Source organism: Rhyacophila brunnea, unplaced genomic scaffold (genome assembly GCF_057557595.1).
Source record: "Rhyacophila brunnea isolate RB1 unplaced genomic scaffold, BYU_Rbru_1.0 scaffold_19, whole genome shotgun sequence".
NCBI lineage: Eukaryota > Metazoa > Arthropoda > Insecta > Trichoptera > Rhyacophilidae > Rhyacophila > Rhyacophila brunnea.
This window is the reverse complement of record NW_028232848.1, coordinates 31,408,692-31,430,164: the sequence shown is the minus strand read 5'-3', so window position 1 is coordinate 31,430,164 and position 21,473 is coordinate 31,408,692. Positions and strand designations below refer to the sequence as shown.

Sequence of the window (21,473 nt, the reverse complement as noted above, 5' to 3'; positions counted from 1 at the left end):
AGCAATTAGATGTTTGTATGCTTAAAATAAATGAAATTAACTTGAAAATATTTTTAGTCTATTTTTCCGGGAATAACTTTAATAACTGATGCCATTTCTGTGCAGCTGAGTATTTCAAATTGTTCGTAATCACATCAATATAAGGTTTCAGCAAGTTGCGATCGCTGCCTACAACCCACCAACTGCCTCATATAACATACAACTGACACAGCAGAATAATAACCATTTTCTGCGCATTTGACCCATAATAATATGAAAGGTACGTTTATACATGAAAGTAATAAAGCTGTTTGTGTTCCAGGCCACGACCGACTTGCATAATGAATGCACCATCAAGCATACTGGCACGTCCGCATCGGCGCCGCTGGCCGCTGGAATCATTGCTTTAGCACTGGAAGCAAAGTAAGTAGAATACACATTGCCCAATGTCATTTATTATTAATTTTCTTTTGTAGAACGAATTTCATATCAGTCGCTATACCAGAATTCTGTTACAGAATTTGCAACCAAGTGTTAAAGTCTCAGAGTAATTAATATAAAACAGTGGCAAGGGGTGAGTGTTAAGATTTAACATACATAGTGCACACTAAACTTCGTCAATCATAATTATATGTTTTAATTAAACTAAGAATTCAATTTGCAAATGATCTTGAGTTTTTAAAATTTCATTAAACCTTGCCTAACCAAGCCATAATAGTTTAGGTATGTTATGGGCGATTGGACAAAAATAGTGCACACTTTTTCAGTCATACTTATTTGTTTTCGTTGAATTAAGAATACATAATTATTTTGAGACAGTATTAATTCGTTTTTTATTAAATCCATTAAGCTAAGCCAAACCGCAATCTATAAAAATATCCTTCTATTTATAAAATAACATTATATATGGTTTAATGTCATATTGTTAGATATTTTTATGAATAGACGAATATTTTTGACTATTATTTACTACGGCTTGGATTAGGCAGGGTTTAATTGTATTTTAAAAACTAACAAACAGTCTCTACACGCCAAAGTCTTAGTTCAATGAAAACAAATACGTTTTACCGACAAAGTTTAGTGTGCGCTATTTATGTCGGATCTTAACAGCCTACCTCCAACCTTTGCCACTGATATAAAGAGAGTGTATATTGTTCAGCTATATGAACGAGTTTCTTGCATATCACAGTAGAACCTCAATTTGATTGTAATTAACTTAACAATGAAATAATATAGCATCATGTTGCTTCTCAGTACGGCTATCAAATTTGAACACAACATTATTATTAACCATATTTTCTACTAAATTAACTGAAAATAATTACGACTATCTTATACAATAAATTTCAGCAATACGTGCTCACAGTTTTTGAATGAATTGAGTCATTGAAATCAATATTCACCGGCGACGTGTACAAAAAATATTTAATTCAGACGTAGAAATTCTATCTTAATTTAACGGATATTTTGGAGAATATAATGGTTTCTCACTCGAACTTATGGTTCATTTTTATTCTGGCCTTGGTTAAAGTAGTATTTTGTAATATAAATGAATGTATTTGTATATATAGATAATAATGCTAACTGCTTACCGCCCCACCGTACTTCTCCCTATGTAAGAAAACATGATGAGAGGGAGACTGACTATTTGGTAGTGTTATCTTTGGGTATCATAACCAGTCATTTCTTGACTGGCCATGGTGGATTCGCTGCCAAGCTCATGAGCTTGGACTTGTTAAACGACCAACATATTCATATGGCGAAGAACTAAAGGATGCAAACCACATCCTCTGAAGATGTTCGAGAATATGCTCGGAAAGGGAAGAGATGATAAAGTGTCATATCATCGTAGGTAGAGGAGTATTTCTAAGTCCTGACGTATGCCAAGTATATTTTTGTTTGTCTGATCAGGACTAAAAATAGTACTCTTCTATCATTATAATTAAGTTTAAATACGTAAATTAGCCTCATTATTACGTACCAGCGATTATTTTACCACCTGCCAAAACAAAAATACACCACGGATTTTTTTATATTCCTTTTCAAGTTAACAAACCTTTTAATAATTATTTTACGAGTTATTTTTGGTCGAAATAATTTTTATTTTTATTTAATTTAAGATCTAAATCAAAATAATGAAAGACAATACATTGATTACAGAACATGTTATAATTTATAATCGTCAAATGAAAACTGTTGTTTTTTTTATAACCTCAACATTTATAAACTGAAATTATTTCAGTATCTAGTGCATATTCTCTTGCTTATAATATGCAAAGTCTCCTCTGGTTTTATCCGCAAAAAGTTCTTCCTTAAGTAGCTTTCAAAATAAGCTTTAAGCTCTTTGTAAATTCCAAATGCTCCACTTTTCGAAGCGAAAAGAGAAATTATAAGTATTATAAGTACCATGTTGCTATTTTTTCACTAACACACGTCGTTAAACAATTTTGAAAAACCAATATCTAAATATATTACGAATATTACTAATTTTTCTTATTCTAAAACGATGCCGTTTTCGTTTCCCATTGATATCCCAATAAATTGAATTGAAATTGATTTACTGAATTCTGTATGTTTTTTTTATTGTTTTATACTCATTAAAAGATTTTTTGGTTTTATTTACTCGTATGGAGGCAGAGTGTCGATGATGGCATCTAGATATACATTACCGAAAGCAATGTCGCAGTAACTCAAAATCAAATCGTCAGCACTACATAGACATCAGTAAACTAATAAAATTACTACTCCACTTGAACTGATGGAGCAAAAGTCAATTTTAGGAGTATATACATAAAACTGTTTACTAATTAATTTAGACCACAATATATGTTAACTACGCCCACGGTGGCCGCGCGGCTTAAGCGTTGGACTATAACGCCGTGGGTCCCAGGTTCGTATCCTAGGTCTGGCAAGTACAGATATTGTTTTGCAATTTGTGTGTGAGTCAGGGCATAGACCTAATAGGTTGAGCAAGTGGCTGACATCCATTTCTCGTAAAAAACTAAATCTGTTAATACAAACCTCTACTCTGTCGAGGCCCATATGATCCTATTAGGATCGGACATGGTCGGAAATATGTAGGTACTTACTTTTTGTTATTGATTGTTTTGTTTCCACAGTTCAAACTTAACTTGGCGTGATGTCCAGCACCTGATCGTTTGGACTTCAGAATACTCTCCTTTGGCTGACAATCTTGGATGGCAAACCAATGGGTCAGTATTTTATTAAAATTTTGTAATATATACAATGTTGTAACAGAATATTATCCTCGTATATATTAAATTTAGTGAGCGCTTTATTCTAGCAGTCGTACTGATATATATAGCGTAATATACCACCAGCGCATACGCATATTCATATTTATAAAGAATACGTATTTACTTCACTCGTGCGAAGGGTTTGATGTGAAAATGCAAAGCATCATATTGAGATACTTGTGCATTTTTTACTATGTCTACGGATTGCTAGTACTTAGTTTTCGAAGATACCGTGAATGCTTCATTTTCTACCGTTATATTTTTCACCTAAACTACTAATAAAATACATTCAATGAAATTAGTGTAGGTAAATTAGGTAAAACGGTTTTAAAACAAGTTTTTCTGTTAAATTCATTAGATTTGTATGTTTTATGTTGACAGCTGCATTGGATTATAAACCCATTCCAAACATAAATAAAATATAAGTAAAAGTAAATTAAACTATATAATATTATAGAATAGACGTTTAACTAATATCGTATACGTTTGACGCGTACATAATTTCTGACAATCCTAAGGCAACTGGAACCGTCTTGAATAGAACGGCTTTCAACCAAACAAATAAATTGAATATCGATATGAAGCAGGTAAGCTCGAACTGAATGAACACCCACGATGGCCGCGTGGCTTAAACGCCGGTCTATGGTTTTGAGGGTCCCATGTTCAAATCCTGTGTCTGGCAAGTACACATATTGTTTTTTAATTTGTGTATGAGTCAGAGTATGCACCTAATAGGTATGTTGAGTAAGTGGCTGACATCCATTTCTAGTAAAAATAAAATCTGATAATACCACCCTCCACTCTGTGGAGGCCCTTATAATCCTATTAGGATCGGACATGATCAAAAGAATGATTCTTGTTTGTGGCTACATGAATGCAGTAAAAAAAAATTAAACCTGATTATATTAACACACCACACTCTTTTTTGTCATTGCAAACGGGAGTTTTAGAAAATTAATTATTTTATTGTCATTTTGATTGACCCCAAAACAACTGTTAAAAATAAAAAACTCAAATGTCGTAGAAATAACAAGTTTTAAAACTATTACTAAATTAACGAATTTGTTAAGTTACGTTACAACAGAGCGTACTTCCACGCGTAATTTCTCACTAATCGCCAATCGGAGACGGACAGTAGAGGTGTCCGCACGTCGATTTGCTTTGTCATGGCGTCGGATGAAAATATTCTTAAATCGTGCAAAGATGACTAAAAAACTTTACGTATGTACTTAAAAAAGAAAACATGTCAATGAATATACTATTATTATTAGTAATATAACAATAAACATAACATTAAATGGACGCATGTTGGATTTTTATGACAAATTATATTTCGTTCGGCACGCGTCATTTGCACAATCCGCGCATCGCATAGCCACGATTTTTTTAGACCATGCTTCAACTGAAGTATAACCTTAATTAATTATGACCAAAAATAATAATCGACAGTAAACAACCTAGACCGATTTTTGTTGCGTGGTTCATATATTATGACTTTTAAAATTATTATTTTATTTACGTAATATTTTAATTGTTATGCGTTTTTATTACAGAGCCGGATTAAGATTTGACGTGAGATTCGGTTTCGGGCTTATGAACGCGCATGCTCTGGTTATTGCCGCCAAAAATTGGACCACGGTGCCAGAAAAAACAATTTGTGAAATAACATCTATTCCCACGTAAGTTACACTCATATGTTACATTTATATACTGGACATTAGATTATATATTAAAGAATACATATATGTAGGGCCGTCATATCGAAAGAAAATATATTATTTAAATATTATAAAAATACTATAATTCTATAAAAACAATGATCGTGATAATATAGTACCAAATTTATATGGTGAGCAATAAAAAATAATTGGGTGTAAAAAGTTTTGAAAATAGAATTAATCTAATCTCACCCCATTTCACTATATATATATTATTTGCTTTGTTAAATTTAAACATTAAAACAATTCTTCAAAACAACTTCGGGTTACTGATCACATAGGGTTGGATGTTTTAACACATCGACTCTGATAGTATGTCAAATCGAAACTTAGGACATTCTCATATGTAAACAAAGATTTTCTACAAATAAATAAGTTGTTAAACTTGTTTAATAACCTTGTTTTGTTGTAACTAACAATAAACTTGTTTAACAACAAAGAAATCTCTGTGTACACCATAATAACGTTTAACTAAAAAACTAATTTGTTGAATTTAATTTTAAATCTACCATACATACATACTGGAGAAAAATTATATTGATGAAAAAATTGCATGCAGATAAATAATTAATAAAATACATATATACAATTCAATTATAGTATTTTAGGATTTTTAAACATACAACAACAATTCAAATAATAAACAGTAAATAAACACCATCAGAATGCAAGCTTTAAATAGACGGCATTTGAGTTTAACTAAGGACAGTCGTGAGTCCAAGATATCGAGATAAATATTGCTCCAGCCATTCCTATTCACTATGAAAAGCTATCTCCCGTGATATGCACCCCCAGACATTCAAACCTGTTGACATTCTTAATGTTTTCCCGTCATTAATCAGGGTAAAATCTAGATCAGCGTATCTATTCTATACGCAAGACTGCTTTCGGCCTTTACGGCAGCTAAATAGCGTAGGAAAGTATCGAAATATTAACACTTATTGTAACAATTACAATAATTCAACCGTCTGAACTGTCAAAACTGTCTATCTTCCACTAAAATTTATCACAGCACTTATTGTAACAATTACAACTACCTTATTATAATTGTTACAATAAGTGTTAATACTTGGATACTTTCCTAACCTAGATAGCGGCCGAAAGCAGTCTCGTGTATTGAATAGACGCGCTGGACAGTTACAGATAATACATTTTACTTGTATTCTTTGTTTGCAGTATAAACTCTACTATAATATACAACACGGTTTACTCCACAACATTCTTCAGCTCTGGTTGCCACGGAAAGGAAAACGAAATAAACTTCCTCGAGCACGTCGAACTAAAAACTAACATCATGTACTCTATAAGAGGGGTCTTACAAGTTTACTTAACTTCGCCCAAAGGTAAGCCCGTTATATTTCATTAATATTGCCATGTAGCTTATGAAAGCTATACCTTAAAAAGTTTTTGAGTACATTGTTTCCATTGAAAGTTCTACATAATCATTCTTTTTCTTTACCTTTTGCGGTAGACTTTTTATGCGATGAAATCTTAACTCTTCAAATTTACTTACATAAGCACTCTACACTGTGAACAAGTAGGTTATTCTCGAAAAATATCGTTTTTTTTAGTTATCGTTCAGGACCGAGAGCCCGGTGGGGTCCAAAAAATATAAAAACTTACTTACATAATATCGTCTCTGTTCTGGCAGAACACACTAACTGGAGAATACTAGTTTTGAGTAATTTGACTTTGAATGTTAAAATGTTTGAAATGGTCTATCATGTGAGTTTATTAAGTAATCGTAAAAAGGATGACTTTAAAATAAAGACTGTTTATTTATTAAGAAGGTTTCCAGACGGTAAAGCTTGAAATAAGGAACATTTTGGTATAACTAACTTAATATGTAATTTTTTCGAATTAGTGTCTTCTGCCAGAACAGTGATGATATATTGTTTATATATATATATATTTTTTTTTTAAGAAACTTCTTACTTACTTCAATGTAATAACAATGAGACACCGAGCTTTTTGAAGTTGCCAATAATTTAGACTCATTAACGCATGTTGTGAACGTCTTAAAATTATAATTTGTAAAGTTATATATATGTAAAATGAATAAATTTGAATTTTAATTTGAATTATATAAAAAGATGTGGTGGCAGAAATATCTGGATGTGTGATATTATTTTTAATTGTGTGTCGATACTCGCCAACTCCAGATTTCAAATGGATGTATTAAAAATACATCTTAATTTTACTGAGTCCACCATTTAGAAAACACTACTGTAAAGCGTCACTCTGACTTTACCTTTAGCAATAGATAGGGGTGCCCGCCATATATCCTAGCCTGGGGACCCGCTTCAGGATGTGGGGGCCATATATATTAAGATATATACTCCAATCTAATAAGAACGGTTTGGCTAAGACTGATTTAAACACTGACTGACATAAAAAAAATCGATGTGTGTACTAATGTACGCGCGTTAAAAGTTATACTTCTTTGGCGTAACAAAACAAAAACAAAACTCGTGATAATCTAGATTCTTCGACTAGCTCTTAAGTATCTTGTTAAATTACACATTCAAGAAAAAGGACCGCTTATTGGAACGCCGTTGGTTTATTTCTATACACTTTAACTTATATTACTAAATTATATAATTATTTATCGTTGCTTTTATTTTTAAAGTAACAACTGTCACTCTGACGTTTAATAGTGTGTTTACGTAAGGAATTGCAAATGGCCGACAATAATAAATTCGCTGCCTAGGCAACGGAACAATTCAAAACTATAATATTATACTGTATAATCGTCACGATTGGAGTATCATACTGTAGCATAATGGTAGTGCGTTCGGCTGATAACCGAACAATCGGTGGTGTTCGAATCCAATCGAGTGCGTTTATTTTTGTCTGAAAAAACAAATTATGTGTTACATGTCACACGCCAAAAATACACTCTGATCTGATTTTCCAAATGCGCCTAAAGAAGTATAACTTCAATAATTCCATAACGATGTAAGTTATAATACGAGTACATTACTTTTGTGTCTTTGCTAAAAGTGTAAGTAGGTATTACGTAGGTACGTTAAAAGTGACATAATATTCCAGGTAATAAATAATACGTGACGTTATATTTTAACGTGAATAATGTCATTACGTCCTCCTAAAGGACAGTCAATAGATCTTCCTTTTCATATTCCTCATCTTGTCTTTTTCCTTCTAATGTTGAATTATGTCCTGATAAAAAATAGCTCAGTATGTGACTCGACTATTAATCGAATTAGTTTGTCTTGCGACTCCCTCAATAGGTAATTTAGATATAGATATCTTGATTTTTGTCAAAAATTCTGAACTGCCAATTTATTATAGAGGAGGCAAAATGAAATTGTTGTATTTTACCAATTAAAAGCGATTAAAGAACATTTTAGTAGGTATCTTTGTCAACTAAACAAGTATAAATCATTTTTAACCATTCGAATAATTCACCAGATTTAATAATGTGTTATCGAACATATATAATTTGAAAACTATTAATTAACGAAACTAGAAAAAGCTTTGAAAATAATATGACTAGAAAAGTGTTTTTTTTAAAAAAACAATATAATATAATATATAAATTATTTCTTTTATTCTACGAAAAATTCACAAGATTTGAGAATGTAACATTCTATATATTATTTAACATACATAATTTGAAAACATCCCATACATAATATACCCACTAGAAATAATATGTTGGAAAAAAATGCGACAACAGACGAAATATAATTACCGCAATTTTATACGCATTTCATATAAGAATAACTACTAGTTAAATTCATCGTTATTAAGCACGATGCATGGAGTTTAATTGGAAAAGCACACTTGCACGAATCCAGCAGTTACAGCTTCATGCTCCACCGGGTGTCGAATTTTTTTCTAAAAAACCTTTTTTCTTGTGGATATACCTATGCATGAGATGTCTTCAAATTTAAATATATATATTATTAACACTATAACAGGCCATGAGGCTCAATCACAGTAGTGTAGTGAAACAGTGGTATAATTAATTAATAATATAAGTGATATAATCACAAAAATACATTGTAACCTTACCAGCATCGAACCAGGAGCTTTCTGGCGAAAGGCCAGCGCTTTTCGCACTGGATGACGAGGGTTGACTGTTATATTTGACAGAGAACAACCAGAGATTAATAAAAATACCAAATGTTGTTGGTAATTTAAAAGTTGAAGAAAATCTAGTGTGAAAAGGTATAATGTTTGCTCAGGCGCACACACAGAAAAATGATTCGGGGGGGTCTATTTTGAAAAATCCATAATATTTTATCGGTTTTTAAGGCAGCGTGAGGGGGCGGGTTTAACAAAATCTTGCAGCTGCCACTGACTTCCACATTTTCCCCGCGTACTACCCATACTACTGCACTTTTCCATATACGTTATTCATACCTAGACACTTCACACTTTGAGTCTAGCGAGTCTGCAGGTATAACCACAGATGTTCACTTACGTGTTATTGTGAGCTGTCGCATTCACGTGGCAAACAGTCATAATTATAAGGGTCGTTAGTGTCTATTTGTGTTATCGTCATCCGCGCCGTCTTGTCTTTTTAGACATGCTGCATCGAAATATTAAACCAAAAATTGGATGCCCCAGATAGTTACATCAACTTATAAAAATGTCATGTTCTTCAAAGTGGCTACATGACCAACCCGTTCGAAGGCTTTCTAACAGTCAAATCATCGGGGTCCACGATCCACAGTCACGAGGTCCTGACAAAGAAGAAGTTATATTTCATTTATTTTAAATTTTTTTTCGCTCCTGTTGGGTCCGGACCCGAACCAACCTCTCCCCCACCCCAACCTTGTTTGCGCGCCTGTATTTGCTAGTAAACAAAGAGATTTAATCAGAATGTGATGATTGAAAATAAATAAGTACAGTGAAATGAAAATTTCATGATTGCGAATTCTGTTTTAAATAAAGACAAGGTGAGAGAAAGTGCTTTATTTACCCTATGGTATATTTGTGGAAATTTGGCGGTTTCTTGTATTGAATACAACAAAAGGTGTTCGCAACTCAAAAAAGACAGAATAATAATTTTTATTATCATGTTAAATTTAACTGGTTTTCTTTTAATTTTATTTAATAGCATGTCATTTTCATTTGCAAAAATATAGGTTTAATAACCGTCTATCATTATTATGGGACATAAATTTTGCGGAGCATAAAATTATTGCTAAAATCATTTCACCGCTTTTTATATGGGTCATGTTTTAATAAAATTTCTTTTCTTGTTTGGCCCGAACGGCAAAATGGCAGATATGATTTCAGCTATATTGTTAAAATTAGAAACTTTAGTATAAATATATACTAACCCAGTTTTAGTAACACGCTACCATGTGAAATATGCCTTATCCACGCAAACCTGTATACGGTTATTATGCACATTATAATATATCAATACAGAATAAACGAATGAACTTTTGACTTTTTCATCATCCATCATATTATTACCATCATTTTTGCAGGAAATAATATAATATCGTATTCTTTTTTGGTTAACTCCGATGATTACCTATTATAAAAATTAAATAAATATTTTATGAAAGCCAGTGACTAAGACTCGACAGAAAACCAATAAGTATATTATTTAATATTTGATAACTAACTTAAACTGTAAAAAAATCACTACGAGAATTTATTAACCAATAAAATATAATTGATGGTAGAAAAATAATAATAATAACTATCCTCATTATTAATTGTATCTCTCATATTATATTAAATTGTATTTCCCATTTCATTCTTATTGCAACCAAAAAAAAAATCACGCTCACAATTAGATACATTGTTAAACGTAAATAACATCTCTTACATTTCGATATAAAGGCACACGTGTCGCTTTGCTATTTATAGTTAGTTACCTGTATTGTACTGTGATCCCATTCGCGTGAAAAAAAACCCTTCCGCCCCTAGCGGGTCCACCTTGCTTTTAATGTTGACGAAATCGTTCGCTGTGTGACAATAAAAATACATTTTACTATAAGTACATGTCACACCCCCGAATTGTCCCCATTTGGGGATGTCTCCTCTGGAGGTCTAGAGAGGCCGGAACCATTTCGAGCTGACTCATAGTAATGGTCGATTACGAAGAAAAAAAATCCGAAAACGCTGTAAGTCCCAGCCATTGAGAAAATTACTGGCAACGTTGCATATTTTGTACACCGATTTTGTGATGAGAGATCGCTTGCAGTGCTAAAGCGCTTCTCGCTGACAGCGATATCAAAAAGCGAAATCGAAATCAAAAGTTTTGGCGGCAGATGCTTCCAGAGACTTGTAATTGTAAACATATATACACCTCGCGTTCCGAAAAATCGTTAAAAATGTAATAAATAGTAAAAGTATAAGTCAAATAAAAATCGCCGTTTTCGACCATTCCGAGGTGTTTATTTGTTCACTCCCAAGTCCCAAATAACAGACGATGACCAGCAACCAGCATAATGAGCGAAGAAAAAGAATGCATCTTCGCTCTCGTACTTGCTAGGAGATGACATACACCAGCTAAATACGAAAATAAAAAGTAGAAAATATATATTATAGCCAATGAAGAAAGAGACTTTTTTTTTAAATTCAGTTAGATAAATGACGATTTGTTGTAATCATGTATCTTCTTATACTAACCTCATCGCATCATCCCACCGCTACTATGTGACAACTTACTTCTCGTGATTCAATTTTATTATTGCATCCTACTAACCGGCGCATTCAATAATGGTTGGATATAGGCACGCGCCGCTCATTCCGTACCCACCCCACCACTCGAACGCTTCTATCTGACAATGTTACCCAATCGTAATGAGTTCTTGGTATAAGCCATAAGCCATTAAAGAGTCTAGTAGTTTTTGACTTAAAACCGAACAAATAGACATTTCTTTTTAAATATTTATTTTATTATTAGGTATTGGAAATAGTGAAATCATAGACCATAAGGAAATTATTTCAAAATCAAAGACAGACACTTTTGTTATTAGTATATACCTAATATAGATATATTTTAAGCTACCCAACAAAAATATAATAAAATAATTTTAATTCCGCATAAACATACCTATTAGGAAAAGTCTTGAACAAAATAGGGTCGGAACAGACATCTTTTACTTTCGGGGTGACTGCTCTTAATCAATTTACGCTATCAACTTCTGTTATCTGTGCGAATAATTGCTACTATAGCAACTAAACTACTATCGGAGGTATTTTATATTCTGTGAAGAAATGAGAACCCATCATGTATATGGCTTAAATCAAAATAATTAATTACATTACTTACTTGATTTATAAATTGTCCCGGAATTAATCTAAATTGTTTTTTTTTTTTTTGCATTTTGTGCTTACCTACTAATCTTTGTAAGAGTTAAGCATGTTGGTATAAAATGTTATATCTAAAAATAATGCCATATTATTTTTAAATTTAGAGTTTAAACAAAAAAATATATTAGATATTGGGTAGGTACATAATTATATGTATAATGTCGGGGTGATTTATAAAAACGTGAAATAATGTTTTTCCCAGTTAAGTTAAGTTAAGTTAAGTTAAGTTGAATATTACACAATATACCAAGACATTACAACATTTGAAAAGCATTAATATTTAAAATTGTAATTAATTAGAGTCCATTCGGGGCCTTGTACGTAGAGTTGGGTTTCGGGAATTTCCCAACGTGAATTCTCGAGAAATTTTTGAGATTTGCTATCCCGAATCCCGAGAATTAAAATTTTTAACATTTTGGAAAATCCCGGATCTCGATAATCTTTTCTCGGGATTCGGGATTTTTTTATTATCAAATATTAATTGAAAAAACGATTTTCTATATGAAAAAAGAGAACAGAAAACACAAAACGTTCAAAGACTGATCGGGCCATTTAACACAATTAAGCCAACGTCGACTCAAAATGAGCGCAATTTTTGCAAACGCAGCGATTGACAGTCTGTGATTTTTGAAATTCCATTTTAATAAGTAATGTTATAATTATTTTTATTTTCCTACTTCTATTTTGTTTGTCTTCTTACATAAATAAAAAAAATCATATTTTTTGGAATTTGTCTGTTTTTACACTGATTTTAGGATTGCGTCCATTTAATGTTATGATTATTGTTATTTAAGTAATAATAATAATATATTCATTGACATTTTTTGTTTTTCGAGTAAATACGTACACGTTTTTTAGCCATCTTTACACGACTTAAGAATTAATTCCTCCGACGCCATCACAAAGCAAATCGACGTGCTCACAGGTCTACTATGAATGGCAACGCGTGCGAAATTACGTCCCACCTAATGTTGAAAATTATTTGCCGTTTCACTGAAGTATGCTCTTAAACAATTTGGTAGGCGCAATCAAATCTGAAACTACAACCGAATTCAGAATAATAGCCTTCCAAAGTTAACTATATGAAGACATGAAGTCATATATGAAATATTTTCTATACACATTTTATCTAGAATTATTCATTGGACTATTTTTTTCAAGATCGCAGCATAAATATTAATATAGTGATTGGCATGTTACCTGTGTAAATACAAAGTTTATCGATGGTATCACAAAGTGAACGAACATGTTTCAAACAAGGTTGACTATGTTTCGCATTAGAACTAGATCGTATGCATTAATGATGTGTCGGGCTACTCCAGGCTATATTACATGATTCCTTCCTCTACGGTAGGAAATATTACACAACCCTCTTCCGTATTAGATTGTAACATAAATTATTTCCACATTGTTATGTAACATCGATTTAGATAAAAATTATCTTTAAAAATATTATAAACTATATTATTTATTATTCAACTTATAATTTACAAGATTTGAAAATGTTTTATTTTTTATTGAATATGTTTATTAATTGAATGGCACAATTAAAAAAAAATGCTTATTTGAAAAAAATATACACTAAGCCATCATTCCACTTATAAATGTGCCGACACCACAGGGCACCCTTAGACAAGGGAAATGGAGAGAGTTCATGCTACGTCTCTAATGCACAGTGCCCCGATTGCCATTGCCATTTTCCTCCTGAAAAAAGGTTTAAGTACTTGGGCAAGCCGCCACTCTACGATCGACGAAGCATCTGTTGGTCATTTTTTGAACCTTTAAATTAAAAATCAATCAACTGTGTTTTGTTAAGTACTTCCTAAATACAATACTACATCATCTCACACCAAGCGCGCGCACATAAAAATGATTGGAGAAGGTCCATTTTGAACAAAATATATTATTAATATATTATTATTAATAATAATAATTAACAAAATCTAGCTGGTGTGTTACTGACTTCTACATTTACCTCGCCTGATGCACAAAATACTGCACTTTCCATGTACTTTTTGCACACTCAGATATTCCACACTTCTAGTCTTGCGATAAATACCTGGCCTGCAGGTATAACTAAGGATGTTCTATCTGGTATGGTTCTATGTGGTAGCTATCGAATGTGCGTGGCATAACAGTCATAATTATTATGATCGCTTGTGTCCTTTTGTGTTATCCTCGCTGTTTTATCTTTTAGATATGCCTCATCGGAATATTAAAGCAAATATTGGATGCCCCAGATAGTTGCACCAATTTATAAGTACCACGGGTCTTCTAGTGGCCACATATCTTGCATATCATTGTCATATAAGGGGAGAAGGGTAGGAGTAGGTAGGGTGGGAATTGTGACAATTGATCAGATTGTGACGTAAGGAAAAGAGGAGTGGATTGGAGTTGGATGGGATATAGAATGGGATAGGAGCGCGGAGAGCATGAGACTCGGGGGAAATGCAGGGTCGTGGGTGGTTTGACAATACCTCTAAGACCTTAGTTACCTGTCCGGTTACTTCACTCATTCGTGGATGTTCCTGTATTAATAAAGAACATAAAAATGGAATTAATAGATATCTCGAATTTGAGCGCCACTCTATGAAATGCATAGAGACAATAGTGATAAGGTAATATAAATAAAACGCGTATAAAGAAATTGATCAGAAGTATAATTAATATATAAGAATAGCTTGCGGGTGAAAGTGTATAAAAGTGGATATTAAGTTAGTTAATTACGAGCGCCTAACGCAATATAATAATCAAACAATTTTAGAAATACAAATAAAAACGCTAGCTTGGTGGACCGTAACGTGAAGATATAACAAATAATACCCATACAAATATGCTCTTCAGTCTTCTTCGCCGTCCTCGAATGCGTCAGGTCCATGGGGCTTCCTTCGATCTCCTATCCTGATGGGGACGTCCTTCGGTGGGCCATCATCAACGTCTCCAAAATGTCAGGAAATCAAGGCCATGTGCCCCGGTTCCCTTGGCTCGGAACTTAAGAGAGACGTCTGCTTCGTTCGAAAGCTAAAAACTGAGAGACCCGACTCCTGCTTCGCCTTCATGTTAAAAAGCCGCTTTCTTGTTTAGCGCCGGAAATAGTTTACGAACTCTTTGAAACTAACGTCTGCGCATGCGCACTCAGGTCAATCTTCTGCTTTTGTTGCCATTATCAAAATAGTGTGTCAGGTTATAAATAACATGACATCATAGAATCCCGAGAGAAATGAGACCAACTCGTTGAGAAGGCTGTTTGACAGTTAAATCATCGGGGTGACGATCCATAGTCATGAGGTCTTAACAAAGAAGCACTAATATTCAATTTTGACTGCTTAATCTGTAAACCGGCTAACTCTATTTGGGAAAATTGTTCAGGAAGGAGAAAAACTTTTAATTTAACTATCGAGCGGAATTTAACAATTCCAAAAATACACTTTCGAAAATATATTTTTTTTTACAAATAAGCTGCACTTTGAATTAAAACACTTTTTTGGCTTCCCTTTTATATCTAAAGAAAAAAATATATAAAGAGCGGAGTTGTTTTATTTTTTACGATATTGGAAATTTGGCACCTGCAATTGGCTGTTTTGTATGAAGGATTTAGGAGTTTGAAATTGTGTGTGACCATATAAAACACCCTTTAAATTTGCCTTAATAATTTGTATTTTTTTTTCATTTCTGGATGGTCCAGACTAGAGGTGGGAAAACTGGTCGATTTTGAAGACTAAGTATACTTACTACCAGTATAAAAAAATACTTTGTATCGAAACTTGTTCCAAAATACTTACTAGTATTTGGGATATTATATAGAGCGTTTGGCGTGCAAAGCTGTGTCAGTGCTTTTAAGAAGACATTTTTACACAAATTGTTTATATAATTATTATCCATTTAGACAATCACGCATAAAATTTGAATTCAGTTAATAACTTCAAATTATAACACTAATAAATCTGGAAACTAGACGTGACGAAAACAAATAAACTTGTAAATACTTACCAGTCTCATACTCAACTGGAACTAAAACTAACTAGTCACCATTTCTATCCTTCACTATACCAACTTTACAACTGGTGAGAAAGAGAGAACAAAGAGGCCAATGACAGTAGAGTGTATCACGACTCGACATTACGTGTATTATGCTATCTCGTTCGCGCGCATTTAATTTCAATAGTATTGAAAGGTGAGTCGCGATGATCTCATCGCATGCGTTCGAACAAGTTTATTGGAACAAGTTTATTGAGCCACATGTACTGTCAATTTATGGCTACGGCCGTATGTTGTAGCTTAACCACTGGGGAATGCCAAAAGAAATGGCGTATTTCAAAAAAACACTACCTTATTCTTAGGTCAATAATTATTATAAAGCAATCATTATTCGTAGTATGTTTATCACACTTGAATGGTCAAAAACATGGCTTATAATTAATATCTTCAGAATTATCTTTAAATGCGTTAATGTTGCCCATTTTTTTAATAATAAAATGCCTAATTCTTGTCAAATTTGGGATCACAGAGATTATCAATATAATTTTTTATCGTAAATATTTCACTATAATAATGTCGACATAAATTATACTAATGGTTTTATAAATGCGTTTAAAAATTAATAAACGTAAAAAATCTTAACACCGCTGCACATTTATGTACTGAAATATGACTATATTCTAAAACATTAGAGCGAGGGGTTTAAAATAATACTATTTTATGTAATAAAAATACTTTATGCAGTCACCAAATGTTTAAAATAAATATAAAGGATAATAAGGCTTCAAAATTATATAAATAGATTATCTACAACGTTTAAGGTATGTACATGATCATGCTTTGAAAATAGAAAAAAGCTCCATTTTGACCCACGCTGAGCACGTCCGCCCTTAACAAAGTATTATTATGTTACTGACAATACTTTCATATCAATTTCATATCTATTTTTATACTTTTATTTTAAATCTGATTCGCACAGGTATATCTATCGTAGAATATTTGATACGGTAATCTCATACATAAAATAATGTTGTGTTTATTTCTAGGAACTCGAGTACCGTTGTTGAGCCCGCGGCGGTTGGATCTTTCGAAAAAGGGCTTCCTCAATTGGAAGTTCATGTCAGTAGCCACTTGGGGGGAAGACCCTACGGGACCATGGCTTCTAGAAATATTTGATACGGTTTGTCTTTTTATATTTTTATATTCTATATACAGCATGACTGGTACTTACATGCATTAGAATACTATAAATGTTTTGCTATGTGTTGATATTATATACATTGAAAAAAAATTGCACCGATGTCGAAGTCGAACACATTTATTATTATTAATATTTTCTTTTACTGTGTTAACTGTCAAGTCAACGCAGTTTGTGTGTCACCTTTGTGGCACCTTTTGAATTTGTTTTGATAAATGCCTGTTTTATAAAAATTATTTTAATTGAAAATGTCCTTCTGAGGCGGACGAAACCGGTTTAGATTTATTTATTAAAAGTGGAAAAGGCACTAAAAACATGTTGCATTTTATTAAATTAAATTAATAATTATTATTATTATTATTCAATATTGAATACACGCAAGATAGAAAACAATCCAATTTAAAAAAAGATTTAAATTCAGAAACAAAACAACAAAAAACAAAAAAAGACAGAAGGATTTGAACTGAAATATTTTATTGCCTTTTTTTCATTTAACTACCGATATATCTATGACCCATGAAATTAAAATACATTAAACAAGTACGTTATCCAAGGTCTTTTCCTATTTTATCAACGTCAGCGTGCAAGAATGTAAGTAATTTGGTTAACACCAGAAGCTATCTATGAACGTGTAAATTTTTGTTTTCTTTATTTGGAAGCAATTGAGCTCTTCTCTGAATGGAAGGTTATCCTGCTTTACAATGGTTTACAAACGTATACATATATTTTTTTAACTACAGACATAAATAGTTACATTATTAATAATACAGAATTACATTTTTGTTACACTATACACTAGACATTTACGTTACATTTTTGGAGAAATTCATGTACAATTTTCATAACTGAAATATTTGGTTTTGCCAGGAACGAATTAATCGTGAAAGGAGGGTATAACCTGCATCGAACGTGTAAAATTACTTTGATAAATTGCAAAATCGGTTTCATTTCTATTGACGGAGATTTAAAGAAACCTCGGATAACATACTTGTTATAATTAATTCACGTAAGTCACAGACGGATCAATAGTTCAAAGAACACTTGCCTGGACAGTGAAAGGTGTGAGTTCAAATCCGACTCGATCTAAGTTATTTTTCAAGGATTATTTTCTAATAAGTATATTCTTAAAATTCTCGGCGGCTCTCGTGGTGCAGTGGGTAAGGCGCTGGTCTTCCACCCGAGAGTTCTGGGTTCGATTCCCGGTCATGACAAAAAACATTTATGTGTTTTTCTCAAAGCCTGGGTGTTTGTGATTGTTCAAAGTTACTAACAACCACCTTGTACGAAATAGCAAGGACATGGTTATTAATAATTAAAAAAAAAAAAAAAAAAGATTCTTTAGAATTATGTATTTTTGTTAATGAGACTTATATTCTTAAATCTTGAATATATTCAGTAAATTATTTATTTTTCAAATACATAGAATACTTTGGACGCTGAAGACGCACCTGGCGCGTGATGACCAGGCGGCCGACCAATGTAATTAACGTGCATTTTAAAGGTGGTAATTAGAAAATCATTATCTAGTCAGCAGCGAATGAGTTAAATACCACATGTAAAATCGTACAGCAATAACACTGTATTAAAAAAAATGTAAATAAATATTCATGAATGACTTCTAATATGAACTTCCATCAAATAAAATGACTCATATCGAAAAATAATTTATCTACACAAAGCATGTAGCTACCAATCATCCTGTAAATATATTACAGTAAATTTTGTTTATATTTATGAATATTGTTGTTCACTCTGACGTCTTGGAAATATTTCATTCCAAAATACGCATTGCGTGATGTTTTGTATTTTTGTTCAATCTGAATAAAAAAAAACATTTTATTATATATTTATTTTGTTTTTTTAATTATATTATATATTTTTATTTATTATTATTATATTGGTTTCACTTTAAATACAATTATTTGATGTTTATTGTAATATTTCGACACTCCGTCAAGTCACCTCATCGATATGCAGCGATTGCAGTTCACAAAAAATAATCTCTGAATTAAATAATCATTCCTCACATACTGTGTTTGTCCGCAATAAACATTAAACTACCAAAATAATAAAGCCATACTATCATGAAAAATTAAAATAGACATAAAACAATAAACAATCATAAAATAGTTCTGTGTTTATGAATCAAATATATATGCATATAAAATTACTTAACCTAGTAGTTGGACGTAATACCAAATTAAAAATATAATTAAAATAGCGAACGACTATATTGTTTACAAACTTTTAACGATGTCTATAGCCTTTTCTGAAAAAAATACCAATTTTAGTGTTCAGATATTGTATGTACTAGTGTACCTTATAGGTAACCATGTATGTAATCATCTAAGCAATTCGGGTATTTTCAAATATTAAAAAAAGTTTTTTTTGTTAGTCCAATTTATTATTATATTATGAAATATTTCGGCAAACATTAAAACCCCTTTCTTTGATTTATTTACATATTTGTATAATAGTCACTATACCTGCTGCTGGCTGTGTGAAAAATAAAAATCCAGAATATTTTGTAAATTTTTCATCAATCGTTCATTTTTATTTTTTGGCGTTTTTTTATTATGAAAATACCAGTTTAACGTTGCCAATTTTCGTCTATTTTTCAGATCGGACCCCCTGGGAACATTGGAAAAGTTGGACCATTAAAACTCATTCTGCACGGCACGAAAACAAAACCGACTTACATGAAAAATTACCCAATTAAATATTCTGATGAATACAACACGAACAAACTATCTGGGAGTATTGATCGTGCTGGCTTTTCTGACATTGAAATCAACACACCGCTCCTTGATAAAGACGCGTCAAATATTAAATCATTAATTCCAACAGAGAAGATTACTTCCAAAGCAAAAACTTCTAGTACTGAATTGTTCAATGATGGAATAGAAGGCAGTTTTATCTTCAAGTATTTGAACGATTTGTTTGATGTCAGTAAAGGTAATTATCAGGATATTGACTTCCAGGATAGCATGATTTCTGAAGGTATGCCTGATTCCATGGAAGATGAGAGACTATTAAATCGAGTCCATCATCACAATTTCAGGGTAAGTGATTCGCAGGAAAATCCTCAATCACTTATTAAAAAATACTTCTTCTAAATGAAGGTATTAATTATATTTTCGAGATAGAACTATACATACCTATATTATATTACAGTGTTTTACAAAGTACCTAAACAAAAAAATATTATATATAAGTAGGTATATATTTTTCTCCATACCTAAGTAAATTTGTATATCAAAATTATATAATGTTCAACTATTGTACAATAAAATACTTCTGTGTCAAAAAATCACATAGTTTCTATTGAATTATATATATACATATAATTTATTAAGTTATAATATATATTATTATATACCAATTATACAGCCTCATCGAGAAATTTTACCTTAAAATTGTTAATATATTGAGAAATCGAAAATTCAGATGGACAGTTAGTCACATTCTTAGACGCAATTAAACCAGCGGCCTCTATAAAGTTTATGAAGAAACTCGAGCAGATTACCTACTCAGCATTTTGGCGATCCAGTGAGGAAATGAGCAAACAACAACCAAAATTGATGCAGAAAGGCTTAGTGTGACCGACTGGGGTGAGAGAGTTGAAAATAAGCCTGGATGACGGTTTTGAAGTCCTGGATGACTCCAGTGCTTATATGGCCTATATAGTGCCTCCATAGTACATTACTTATTTTCTTAATAGAATTAATATAGTTGGCTTCTCATTATTGTATATATAGTATCGTATATATGTGCGATTATTATATCATTAAATTGTTGTAATTAGAAAATTACTAAAATGCATATTTTTAAAGAACTCATTTTAAAGATGAAAATAAATTTTTGAATGCTACATTATTCTCATTGAAATTTTCAAGCGTATAATCTGATATTAAATATTTACACAAGAAACATGATTATTGTATTTCTTTCTGATCAAATATTAATTAGGACGTTAATTAGTTATCGCACGCATCTTTAAATTTACTAATTACTGTGGTTTCCTTATTTTTCAAC

At 32.0% G+C, this 21,473-nt stretch overlaps 1 protein-coding gene across 1 annotated transcript in view; it reads left to right on the top strand.

The window, feature by feature from the left end:
- LOC147072909 (neuroendocrine convertase 1-like) overlaps window positions 1-20,742 on the top strand; it is a 141,015-nt gene extending 120,273 nt beyond the window's left edge. The window contains exons 12-17 of the mRNA XM_085945891.1: window positions 302-402; window positions 3,099-3,191; window positions 4,790-4,915; window positions 6,131-6,297; window positions 17,287-17,420; window positions 20,060-20,742. Coding sequence (XP_085802017.1) covers window positions 302-402; window positions 3,099-3,191; window positions 4,790-4,915; window positions 6,131-6,297; window positions 17,287-17,420; window positions 20,060-20,554 — 1,116 coding nt within the window. The 3' untranslated portion in view covers window positions 20,555-20,742. The remainder of the gene's footprint in view (window positions 1-301; window positions 403-3,098; window positions 3,192-4,789; window positions 4,916-6,130; window positions 6,298-17,286; window positions 17,421-20,059) is intronic.
- The last annotated feature ends 731 nt before the right edge of the window (window positions 20,743-21,473 follow it).